Source organism: Bos indicus x Bos taurus, chromosome 19 (assembly GCF_003369695.1).
Source record: "Bos indicus x Bos taurus breed Angus x Brahman F1 hybrid chromosome 19, Bos_hybrid_MaternalHap_v2.0, whole genome shotgun sequence".
In the NCBI taxonomy this organism is placed as follows: Eukaryota; Metazoa; Chordata; class Mammalia; order Artiodactyla; family Bovidae; genus Bos; species Bos indicus x Bos taurus.
The window spans coordinates 19,515,783-19,527,793 of NC_040094.1; the positions used below are offsets into that span (position 1 = coordinate 19,515,783).

General features: G+C 55.4%; 1 protein-coding gene and 1 long non-coding RNA gene across 2 annotated transcripts; one reads left to right on the plus strand and one right to left on the minus strand.

Annotated features, from left to right (window-relative positions):
* The first annotated feature begins 589 nt into the window (after positions 1–589).
* On the plus strand, positions 590–1,885 carry LOC113877690. The gene is made up of 2 exons (XR_003506785.1): positions 590–1,252; positions 1,759–1,885. It is a non-coding gene; the product is annotated as an uncharacterized LOC113877690 (long non-coding RNA).
* A 6,031-nt stretch (positions 1,886–7,916) lies between these two features.
* LOC113877689 lies at positions 7,917–8,523 on the minus strand. Its single transcript, XM_027518059.1, has one exon. It carries the CDS (start codon positions 8,512–8,514, stop codon positions 7,945–7,947), a length of 570 nt encoding a protein of 189 aa, XP_027373860.1. The 5' UTR covers positions 8,515–8,523; the 3' UTR covers positions 7,917–7,944.
* Between the last annotated feature and the right edge of the window lie 3,488 nt (positions 8,524–12,011).

The following is a 12,011-nucleotide window of genomic DNA, read 5'->3' on the forward strand; positions in this document are numbered from 1 at the left end:
GTGAAACGACTCCATTCCTTGGTCTTGGTCAGAGGTCCCCACCCCTACAGGCTGCCCCCTCTCCTCGCCAAGCCTCCTGGCACAGGAAGCACATACAAGGCACAAAGAAGACACAAACTGAATGAATGCAGATCATCACAAATTTGTTTTTTTGTCCAAAGGACAGCTACCAATGTTACTGCTGAAAAATGTACAAAAGTAGTATTTAAACCCCACCATCTGCCTGCTTCACTGTCCGGAGCAGAGAGAAGCCATCATAGACGAGAAATGTTTCCAACTCTACTTGGGACAAGGAAAATAAAACTGTTTCCTGGTCACTGTTGCTGCCTAACAGCAGGCAAATTAGGTATTCTGTGGGGAGTAGGTGAGTAGGTGGTAGCCAAAACTGAAAACCCACGATCTTTCCCCTCATGTACCCTTTGTGGCCAAAGTTTCATTGGAAATCTAAAATAATTTATCTCATCACAAATTCCTAACAGTTAATTAGAAAAATGTACTAATTGGATACAGATGAGACTGCTGGCTAGCATCACCAATTTACTGGACATGAATTTGAGCAAACGCTGGGAGATAGTGGAGGACAGGGGAGCCTGGATGCTGTAGTCCATAGGGTCACAAAGAGTCGGACACGACTTAGCATCTAAATAACAACTACTAATTGGATAATCTGGTTTCAGACGTTCTAATTATACTCCTGTGTGGGGGGTGTGGAATCAAAAAACAATTTTATATATATATATATATATATAAAAGCACTTTTCCCCCAAAATAAAGTATCTAAAGCTTAAGATTGAATAAAAAAATCGCACACACCTCAAATCCTGACAATGAAAGAATATAGTATGCATTTTAGTATCTATAAATAGATAATGCAGTTCTTCTGCATTAAAGGGTGCTATCTGAAAAGAGATTTCGGTGACAATTCCCATCAGATGTCCTGGAATTAAATGGATATCCCCCTTTTTAAGGCAACAGGGTTTTAATGCAAGGTCCTACCCTATTTCTTAATAAGAGCACGCCCACGAATGACTCCCATAAATTTCCTCATCGCCTGAGATTTCTAAACCAACCGCAAATTGGGAAAGAGGTGCTGGACACCACTGGTGATCTGTACCAACACCCCGGCACTGGGCAGGTTTCTAGGAGGGGGGTTTTACTCCAGGACTGATGAGCAGAAGTTCTTAGCCTGCTTGACACAAGGCCTGGGGGAAGAAGGTCAGAGGAGATGGTTGCCGGGGGAAGGGACCAGCAGGTGAGAGCCCCGGTAGGCAAGAATCTGGAAGGTGGCGGTGATCAGGGGCGGGGCAAGCAAACCCTTCCAACCAACCGAGAGCCGCCTCGCCCTCCAGGACTATATTTAGTCGGGGCTGGCCACCCCAACAGGGCGGGGCCTGGGGGAGGCCCAGGCCGGCCACCTGCACAAACCCCAGTGCCTGCCGCCCTGCCGGCGTCTCAGTGGGGACGTGCTGGGGCACCACGACTCCTGGTGCCGAGCCACCGGCATCCTCGCTGACATTTCCTCCAGCCCTCTGCCGGGCACGTGCCATCCATCTGACTGACAGATCTGGTCAACGACAAGGGAGGGGCCGTGCAGGGCCGCGGCCTGCAGGGACACTAGCCAGGAGAGTTAGTTTCACTTTCTAGTTTTCTTCCCTGGGTCGCCTCTCACCCAGACGGCAGAAAACGTCCTTGAAATGCCGAGAGAGAGAGAAATCTTCAAAAATGTTCCGTCCTTGTCTTTTTTTTTTTTCTCCCAAGGTCACTGCCTCTGAAGACCGGGTTAACAGCCTTTGGTGAAAACCCCAACTACGGAACTTCGGTCCCCGGGGCTGCTGAGCCCTAATACGATTACACATCTAAATGCAATAAACGGGGCGAAGTAGTATTATTTTTCTGGGAAAAACCAACATCATAAAAGGGTCTTTATTGAATCAAGGGCCGGTGAACTGTTCTCTTGCCTAATTATGGCTCCCCAGTGAATGGGGCTGGGTTTCCAGGCAGGACGCCTTACAGCTCTCCAGCCCAAAGGGCGACGGGATATTTGTCAGGACTTGTCTCATTACAACAAAATCCACCGAGAGGACGCCAGAAGGGAGGATGCCAAGGCAGGCTGGCCGCAGCCCCCTTCCCCCACCGGCTCTGGAAACAGGGGGAGCTGGCTCTTGGGGCCCTACTTCTTTTTGAAGGCGCATCCTCCTCCCCGCTCCATCCTCACCCTTCGGTTCAAAGTCAGGATCCTAGACCCTGCTCCTTCCCACTGTCAAAGCTTAAGTAATTTCCCAGCGTCCGGACACTGCCCACTCTATCCCCAGCTCTACAGAAAAGGCCCATTGTGGAAATGTGATATTTTGCCAGATGTTTTAACATTCAGCGATTTGGCCGAGGTTCGCATGCACCCAGACCTGGGCGACAAAGCGATCGCCTGCTATCCCCAGACACAGGAGGAGAGGCAGGGCTAGACGGACCGAGGCTCAGCCCAGGGCGGGAGGAAGCCTCCACACTGGCCAGCTGGGAGCAAGTGGGCTGGTTGACTTTTCCCAGATACACAGGGGTCTGGCCAGGCAAGTTGGAGACCAACATTTTGCTTATACGCAAGTCCTGGTTCCAAGTATCTGTTGAATCGCCCTCTTGGTTCCAGGAGCAAAGACATTTTTTTCCCCCCATGTTCTTAAGCTTACAACAGCAAGCTCCCTAGGAAAGGATTCTCGAGAACAGTATCCTGATGCTCTCACTTCAGTTCAGTTGCTCAGTCATGTCCGGCTCTTTGCAACCCCATGGACTGTAGCACGCCAGGCCTCCCTGTCCATCACCAACTCCAGGAGTTTACTCAAACGCTCTCACTTACAAGTGATCAAATGAACTCACAAGTGGAAGAATCTGCGACTTCGCGCCCCACCCTCCCCTCTTAGGGTATACCAGGCCTATCTCTGCGAAGAAACGGGAACCCCCACCCCACCCCCACATGGCTTTTCTTGCAGTGTTTTCTCCCCAGACAACAAAGCGGCAAGGAGGCTTGCCAGGCCCAGGGTATACTTCCCTGAGTTTCCTTCGCTGGCCCCATAGATCCTGGGGTGAGCTATAGAGTCACTTAAGAGCAGCCACTGGGACTCCCCCCCACCGCCCCCCCCACCAGTCCCCCGCCACGAGCCTGGCGTTTCACCCAGGCCTCCTCATGTGACCCCTGTATTGGACTACAGAGCGGACATGTATCATCACTGATGGGGAAACAGTCCCAGGAAGGCAAGTCACGGGTCCAAGGTCACCCAGCTAGCCCAGGGGAGAGCCTGCAAGCTATCGCCCTTTCCCCAATGCCTGCCTTCAGCCTCCTGCAAAACCAGGTGCTGTCAGCATGTAGGCAGCGCTGCAATTGACTCATTTTCAGAAGGGTTGGGGGAGGAGGTCTGCCTCATGGTGGACATGGAGATAGAGCACTGAAAGACCCAAACTTAAGCCTCAGTCACCGAGGAGGAGAAGCCAGCGTTTCTCCTTGAGCCCCACACACCCCAGGGCAGAAATCCAGTGAAAGGAAGCTCATTTCATGAGAATGAACCACAAAATCCTCAAAGACTGATCCAAATTTCCCAGCTGCACATCTCAGTTTTGCTCCTAACCCTCCCAGGGTCCCAGCCCCATGCCCTTCTCTGCACCTCCGGGCAGGCTGCCTCTGGGCTACAGACCTTAGGTTGTTTAGGCTACACAGGGTATGCGCTGTATTCGGTGCAGACCCCACTTGACAGAGAAAGGGGGATCTCAGACCCAGAGTGGCAGAACTGAGATTAAAATCAGGCAATGGTTCTTTCCACATAGCACCTCCTTCCCCAGTCCTCCTAGGCAGCCAACACAAGGGGTCTGGCTCCAGGGCAATTTCAAAATTCCCCAGAGCCTGCCAGAGGGGAGGAGGGGGCGGTGGGAGGGAGCGCTCAGTGGGTGAGAAGTCACCTGCCTGGTGTCCCCGCAAACCCTGCCCACTGCCCTGGGCTGGAGGGATTAGGGTCTACTTCAACCTCCAGTTTGAAATGCAGAATAAAAACACCACAAAGCCATAAAAAGGGCTTTTCCTGGTGGCTCAGCGGTAAAGAATCTGCCTGCCAATGCAAGAGAGAGTGGGTTTGATCCCTGGGTGGGGAAGATCCCCTGGAGAAGGAAATGGCAACCCACTCCAGTACTCTTGTCTGGGAAATCCCATGGACAGAGGAGCCTGGTGGGCTACAGTCCACGGGGTCACAAAGCAACTGAAACAACAAGGCCATAAAAAAGCATAAGGAAGTCCAAGGAAATCCTGATGTTTTAACTTCCCATGCTGATTACTCTGCAGCACTTTTTGGAATATCAAAGTATTTCCTTCCCCTCCCCCAACCCCTCGATTCTGCACCCTATTCGACTAGTCCCACTAGAGTGCATCAGGCTGGCCAAGTTGGTCAAGATGGCCAAGATGGTCAGTGAGTGAGCAGGCCAAGAGCAGTTGTGGCAATTCGCCTTTCCTGGGGGCCTTCTTGGGACCTTTCAGGCTGGACGCATGGCAGAGTAGATGTGTGAGGTGGCCACTTCTGCACACCCAGGGTTCCTTTAAGGAAGCAGACCCACCCACCTCCCTGTTGACAGCTCACTGGGGGCTGGCTCCCACCCAGGAGGCTCTATTGCACCTAGAAGGCTGGGCTTCTGCTCCCTCAGCACCAAAGGCAGTTGTGAGATCCTGGGGGAGTCTTGCGCCTCAGAGTTGCAGCCTCAGCTATAATAAGAGGACACACCATACCCCTCATCTGCTCTCAGAGCTGGGGTACAGACAGGAGTGGGCAGGAGGGGCCATGACTATCTTACCCACCGTTGTCTCCCCAGCCTGGCCCAGGCCCTGGCATGTGGTTGATGGATAATAGGCTCCGATGGGAAGGGGTCCCAGATATCACCCCGCTTTAGGATTACAAAGCTGCTGTTCCCAGTGGGTTAAGTGACTTGCCCAAAGCCATGGGCTTATTCAAAATAAGAGAGACTCTCAAAGGTCTACTGGTATGTGCCAGGCACTCTGCCTGCACTTTTCACATAAGCCTCATCACAGTGTTACAAGGGAGGTCTCAGAACCCTCGTGTACAACAGAAGAAATGGGCACAGAGAAGTTACTTGCCAAAGGCTACCCAGCTGGCAAGCAGCAGTTAGGAGGACTCCAACTCTCCGCCGCCAGGCTCCTCTGTCCATGGGGATTCTCCAGGCAAGAATACTGGAGGGGGTTGCCATGCCCTCCTCCAGGGGATCTTCCCACCCCAGGGATTGAACCCAGGTCTGCCGCATTGCAGGCAGATTCTTTACCGTCTGAGCCACCAGGGAAGCCCAACTCTAGCATATCTGGACCCCAAATCTGCCTTTGTGGCCCTCACACCGGGCTGCTTCGAGAAAAGCCTTCATGGACCCCCAGTGGATCCCTGCTTCTAACAGCTGGGACATCCATGCACAGACCCGGATCGGGAGCGCTGTCCTTCTGTGTGAAAGAACAGAGACAGGCCAAATATTTACCAGCCCATGAAGAGCCACAAACCGGCCTGACAGCAGAATCAACTCCGTGCAGGAATGAAGGCCAAGCTGTCGCTACAGAAAGTTGGGGGGGTGGGGGGGGCGGTGGGGGAGGGTGCCAGGATCCTGACCACTGCTGGCTGACAGCTTGGCTTTGGTCAGAGGAACTGAAGGAGACCTGGGGAGGCAGCTCAGAGGCTGTCTCTACAACTGCCACCAGAGAAACCCTGGAGGGATTTTCAACTATCAGAATTTCAACTATCAGAGTTGCTCGCTAGCCCTTTGGGAAGGAGGTGAGAGGGTCGGCCTCTCCCAACGCTCCTTTGTCCATTTAACTGAGCTGGAAAAAAATTGATCTCTCATCTTTTCACAGGCTGGGATATTATTTTTCTTAAAAAAAAAAAAAAAAACTAAATGGGGGAGGTTAATTATTCACCAGGTTGCAATTTACTTAAGAATCAAGGGAATGCACGTTTCCTTCCAGTAGGCAGGGGGATTTCACAGAATCTTCCCTGGGTCTCCCTGGGGGTCTGGCTAAAATCTTCCCCTCCCAACCGCTTCCCACCTTGCTTCCTGAAGGCAGCTCCTGGGCAAACAAGCTCTCTATTTAAGCCACTTCCCCCACCAAGTTTCTAGCTATCCAGCTTAGAGGGATGGATCAGGGTGGGGGTGGGGTGGAAGGAGGCTTCAGCATCAGAAAACTTTGAGAATTCAAAAGGGGCAGGAAATCAGAAAGCTCTCAATTCCTAAATACAACGGCCTAAATCGCAGCATACTTGGGCTGCCGGAGGCCAGGCCAGTCCAGCCGGCTGGACTGATTCAATCACATCTTGCAAAGGAAAAAAAAAAACCCAAGGAAAAACCAAATCACTCACTCCCCTGCCCCCCAAGAAATGAAGCCCGAGGCGATTCCTAAAAATCCCCGTAACTCTGAGCAGCCCACAAGAAGGGGGCACAGACTTAAAGAGAAAATTGCCGGCTACCTGGGCAATCCCTTATTCCCAGAGATTTATGCCCCTCATCCTCCGCGCCTGTCACCTCCAGGGTGGTTGCAAAGCTTTTCCTCATCTCATTGCTCCAGACCAGTCCTGCGGGTGTTTTATGACCACGCAATATTCTAGAGATTTCCACTTCATTTAAGATACTGATCCCCAGGGAGGGGAGAGGCATGAGTTCAAAGGGAGATAACTCTGTTTTTCCAGCCTGACTCAGTACTCCGAACGGTCTAGACCCTTTTCTTTAATTAGGGAAAACCCTCCAGCTGAGAGCTTCCCAGGAGGCTCAGTGGTAAAGAACCCGCCTGCATTGCAGGAGACCTGGGTGCGATCCCTGGTCGGGAAGATCCCCAGAGAAGGAACTGGCAACCCGCTCCAGCATTCTTGCCTGGAGAATTCCATGGACAGAGAGGAGCCTGGCAGGCTACAGTCCATGGGGTCCCAAAGAGTCGAACACAACTTAGTGACTAAACAACAACAAACAACAACTCCAGCTGAAGTCGCCACCAGTCCCCTCCCGACAGTTTCCCTCAAAACTGAGTACGTCTGTACGTTTAGACGCGTGGCCCTAAGGAAACTCTTTTCTCCCACAGTTCTGGCGTTTGCACGGTCCACGGGTTACAGTTGGCAGGACAAAGCTCACACGGAAAAAATGCTGGTCAACAGCAGTTCCGGGCTCTGCCCGCTCCCAGGCTTTGCCCACTCCTGGGCTCACGCACGGGCCCAACCCTGCCTGGATGGCCCCACAGCCCAAGGTGTCCCCTCCATTCAGGCCCCCTCACGGCCACTGGAACAGGGACACAGGTGTGGCAGGAGTCCTGCGAGGTCTCCTCTACAAGGGCCCACATTAGTCAGAGAAGATTCTGGAAGAACCTTCCACATCCTTGAGAGAGGTGGGCCAACCTGGCAGGGCGGGTTTCTCCCTCCTCCCTGCTTCCAGACATCTATCCTGTTTTCCAAAGCCGGGAAGAAAGGAGCCCAAAGAGTCCTATTTTGTCAATTGGCCCTTCGCACGGTTCAGGTCACCTCCCGGCATGTTCCCAAATGTTTTCCCGAGGTCCCCACTGCCAAGACAGCCCAAACACAATACAAACAAACAAAAATAAACATAAAGTTCCAACACCAGGCAGACGCCGAGATTTCAGGGGTTACTGGGGTTTTTCTTTTGCAGGAGGAGGTAGAAACAAAGTTATTGGATAAACAATTTAAGATGGGAATTTCAGCAGAAAACTTTAAGAGGACTGGGGGCGGGGGGCGGGGGGTGCCGAGGGTCAGCACAATGTTGCCTAGGTCAGGGAACAAAAGGCTGGCCATTAAGAACACACCCACAAAAATGCATCTTTAAAGAAATGGTAGTGGAGCTCAGGGAGAGGGGCTAAACCTCCACATCCCGGCCCGTATTCCCGGGGCAACTCTAGTCCTCGCGTGGTCCTCACCACCCTCAAGCTCAAGGTGGAGGCTCCGGAAAGCGCAGCAGGGCAGGGCCCCGTAGGCGAATCGGCTCGGCCGGAGAGAAAGCGGGGCGCCGTCTCTCCCTTCCCTCCAGGTCGGCCGCGGCCAGGATCCGGCTCCACCCGGAGGACACCAGCCGCCCACAGGGACCAACTCGAACCTCCGAGTGCGTTCCCACCGCTCCTGCCAAGCGCAGGGATCCCTCGAACCTTCCACACAGAGCCCGCGGCGAGCGCGCCCCGCCACCCCGTCTCCGGTGTGGACCCGCGAGGTGCGGCCCGGCCCGGCTCCCCGCCCCGCCTTGGGAGCCGAGCTCGCGTCCGCCCGGGAGAAAACGGCGAGGGGCGAGGAGGAGCCGTCGGTCCTGGGGGCCGAGGACTGGGACTTTGTAGGCCAGTTGAACCGACACCTTCATCTCGCCCGCAAAGACCCAGCTCTCAGCTCCCACGCGTCTCGGATTAGGGACGTCGCGCAGGCCCCCGACGGGCTTCCTGGGGCTGGATCCGGCCGCCCGCTTTCCACGCGCTTGTCTCGGCTGAGGCTCTGGGTTTTCCCCAAGCGGCATCCCCCAAAGGCAGCATCCTGCTCGCCTGACCTCCACCAGCCGGCCCCGAGACCAGCCCTCGAAGGGTTACACGACGCCCAGCGCGCGGCGCCGTCCGGGCCGCCAGGGCGCAGGCCGAAGGACAGGGCTGGGGCGGGGGAGGCGCGGGGACCTAGCCTTTCCCCATCCTCCACCGCCAGCCGAGCGCAAGAGTTCCATGCAGAGAAACTTCGCCAAGATCCCACGCCGCGCCCGCGAGGCCCAGCGCTGCGCCGCCTGGGTTACCTGCGCTCAGATCCGCCGGGCGCAAGGCCGGCCGGGCCGCTCGCACCGCAGGCCGTGCCCCACGCTGCATCCGGGGGTCCGGGGGCGCATCCGCCAGTCGGGCCCGGCACCCCGACGTTCCGGGGCCCCGCGCAAGCCGGGCCGGGGGCCGGGGCCTCGCTCGACCCGCCTGAGACCTGGGGGCCGCCGCCGCCGCCTCCCCAAGGAGCGCGAGCCAGGCGCCGTGGGGAGAGGAGCGGAGCGGCGAGACCCCTCGAAAGTTGGGGGAGTTCCTCCCGCTAGCGGCACGGCCCGAGCTGGCTCCACGTGCTGGTGACACATCAGGAAGGCTGCGCGCCCCACGGCTCCAGGCGGGCGGACGCGGCCAGCGCCCGCCCGCACCGCCTCCCGGAGCCTGGAGGACGCGCCCCGCCCCGGCCCGCCCTCCGCCCGCCCCTCGGCGCCACCGCCCCCGCCCCGGGCCGCCGAGTCCGCTCCAGCCGGCAGCACCGGCAGGAGGACACCGGGCGGGGTCGGGCCGGCACTGGCGCCCCTTGCCCTGGCCGTCCGCGCAGCCCCGGGGATCGAGTCCGGCCGCGGGCTGCCAGACTCGACAGTCTCCAGTGCCTTCCTCCCAGGCACGCAGCGCTTCCCGCCCCCGAGCTCCAGTAATTTTCCCTTTTCCTCCTCTGACCGGTCGGAGGCCGCTGCCAGCGCTTCCTCCCTCGAAGGCCGGCGCCGAGAGCCCCCTGCCGGCCGCTCCGCTCCCGGGCCGCGTCCCCCGCCCGCCTTAACCTCCCCACCGGGAGCCTCAGGGCGGGCCAGGCCCTTCTCCTGGGCAAATCAAAGTGAAAGTGAAGTCGCTCAGTCGTGTCCGACTCTTTGCGACCCCATGGACTGTAGCCTACCAGGCTCTTCCGTCCATGGGATTTTCCAGGCAAGAGTGCTGGAGTGGATTGCCATTTCCTTCTCCAGGGGATCTTCCCACTCAGGGATCGAACCCTGGGCTCCCGCATTACTGTCTGAGCCACCAGGGAAGCCTGGGCAAATCAAGGAGATACTAAATGTAAGACGCCAAGCACTGTACCCTGCAGCACTGTTTTTGAAATGTTAATTTTCCACGCCCCCCGTCCAGTGACCTGACCACCGCCTCTCTTCCTTGCGGTGCTGTCCTAAAGGAAAACCCGAGGTCTTTAGTGGGGAGGGAGGGAGGGAGTAAGGACATACCGAAAGGCCTCGAGGCCGAGGGAGAACTTTCCCAAGGCTGGAGAGGGGTTGGAGTTCAGTGGAATCCCCACTGGTGAGGACCTGCTGCCTCACTCTCATCTCTGGGGGCACCAGGACGTGGGGGAGCAACCGCCTGCCTCATCTGAGACTAGTCTGGAGCATCCCTAGGCCTTCACCAAGATCCCCATCCTCAAGACGGCCGGGACTCCAGGGACCAGGCAGAGGACGAGAGCTCAGTCACTCAGTCCTGTGCAACTCTTTGCCACCCCATGTCCCCTGTCCGTGGGATTTCCCCAGGCAAGAACACTGGGGTGGGTTGTCATTTCCTCTTCCAGAGGATCAAACTCGAGTCTCCTGCATTGGCAAGCAGAATCTTCCCACTGAGCCACCTGGGAAGCCCATGGCAGAGGGAGTGATGGGTAAATCTAAGTAATGACTGAGGTTGAATTTCCCCGCCTCTCTTCAGAGAGAGCCTTGGAGTCAGGTTTAATTTAAATAATGAGACATACCTGCTTGTGGCCCGGGATAGATACTGGCTATGGTCCTGTCTTCTCTTTCCTGGCCTCACCAATCCAAATCATGCCTTAAAACTTCACTGTGGTGGGGGCTGAGTGCTTTATCTGCTCAATTAGCCAACTCGCCCCCAACCTGACATGGAGATCCCAGCACAGTACAGACAGATGTGCAGAAGCAGGTGCATCCAGGAAAGCGGATCTGAGAGGATGGAGGGCAGATGGCGGCCAGGCCCGGCAGAGGTGCCCAGTGCTGGGGGCATGGCCAGCCGCTGGCCCCAAGCCTCTGTAATCCCCATTTTGTGAGAGCCCAGGATTAAAAGGGAAGAAAGAGGAAGATGCCCTGGCATTGCTGGTGATGCTGCGGGTGCTGGCGGGGGTCTGAGGTTCGTGCTCTGCTTTCTCTTCCTCTTTTATTGCTCTCTCTAAATCTGACAGACCCTTTGGATCTCTGAGACTCGAGAAGTCTGGAGGAGCCAGTGTCCTGGGGGGATGAAAGGGCAGGGATGTAATGGGTTTACCCCAGGGCTGATCCCAGAGAAACCCGCAGAAGATTAAGATTTGCTCCCAGAGCTTGAAATCTCCCTGCTACCCCCTGACCACATCAAAGGACATGGCTGTGGGGGGCGCCTAATCCCATCAATGGAATCAAAGCTGGACAAGAAAGGAAATTCTGCAAACTTGTGCAGCGTCAGGACATGGCTCACAAAAGAAAAGATAAGATACAGCAGGGCCCTGGCCTCCTCCACTAGGGGGTTACGTCCCAGGAAAGGTCCTGAATCAGTCCACAAGCAGACAGGGCCTGCTCTTTGCTTCCTTAGGTGCCCATTGTGGGAAGATCAACCACAAGAATTCAGAAACTGGGCAGTAGGGCCAGGCCTGCCTCCAAGGACAGAATGGGACCCTGAGAGCGCTGGACTCATCTGTGTCTCACAGTTCTGGTGGCTCCCAGCTTTCAGAAAATGCTTTCAGAAGATGCTCCTTTTACCACCATGTCCCCAAAGCCTGGTGTACATATATATGTGAGATGGTTTTAGGTTAATAAAAAAAAAAGTAATAGATATTTTAAAAAATAAATTTCATGAATATTGTTATCATGATGAGGTTCAAATAAGCTAACTCAAAGACCAGTATTTAGCAAATAGGACAGTGAGCACACACGCACAAGTGGTATTCTGCTCTGGCAAAAGTGATAAGTGTGTTAGTGGCTCAGTCGGGTCCAGTTGTTTTGGATCCATGGACTGTAACCCACCAGGCTCCTCTGTCCGTGGAATTCTCCAGGCAAGAATACTGGAGTGGGTTGCCATTTCCTTCTCCAGGGATCTTCCCTACCCAAGGATCGAACCTGGGTCTCCTGCATTGCAGGCGGATTCTTTACTATCTGAGCCACCAGGGAAGCCAAAAAGTGATGACAGTTGCTTGCAAATTACTAATTTAAAAAACGCTCCTTCCAACCATCTTTAGAGAAGCATTGCCTTGGAAGCGTGGCTTTCAAACATTCAGCCTTGCCTCATG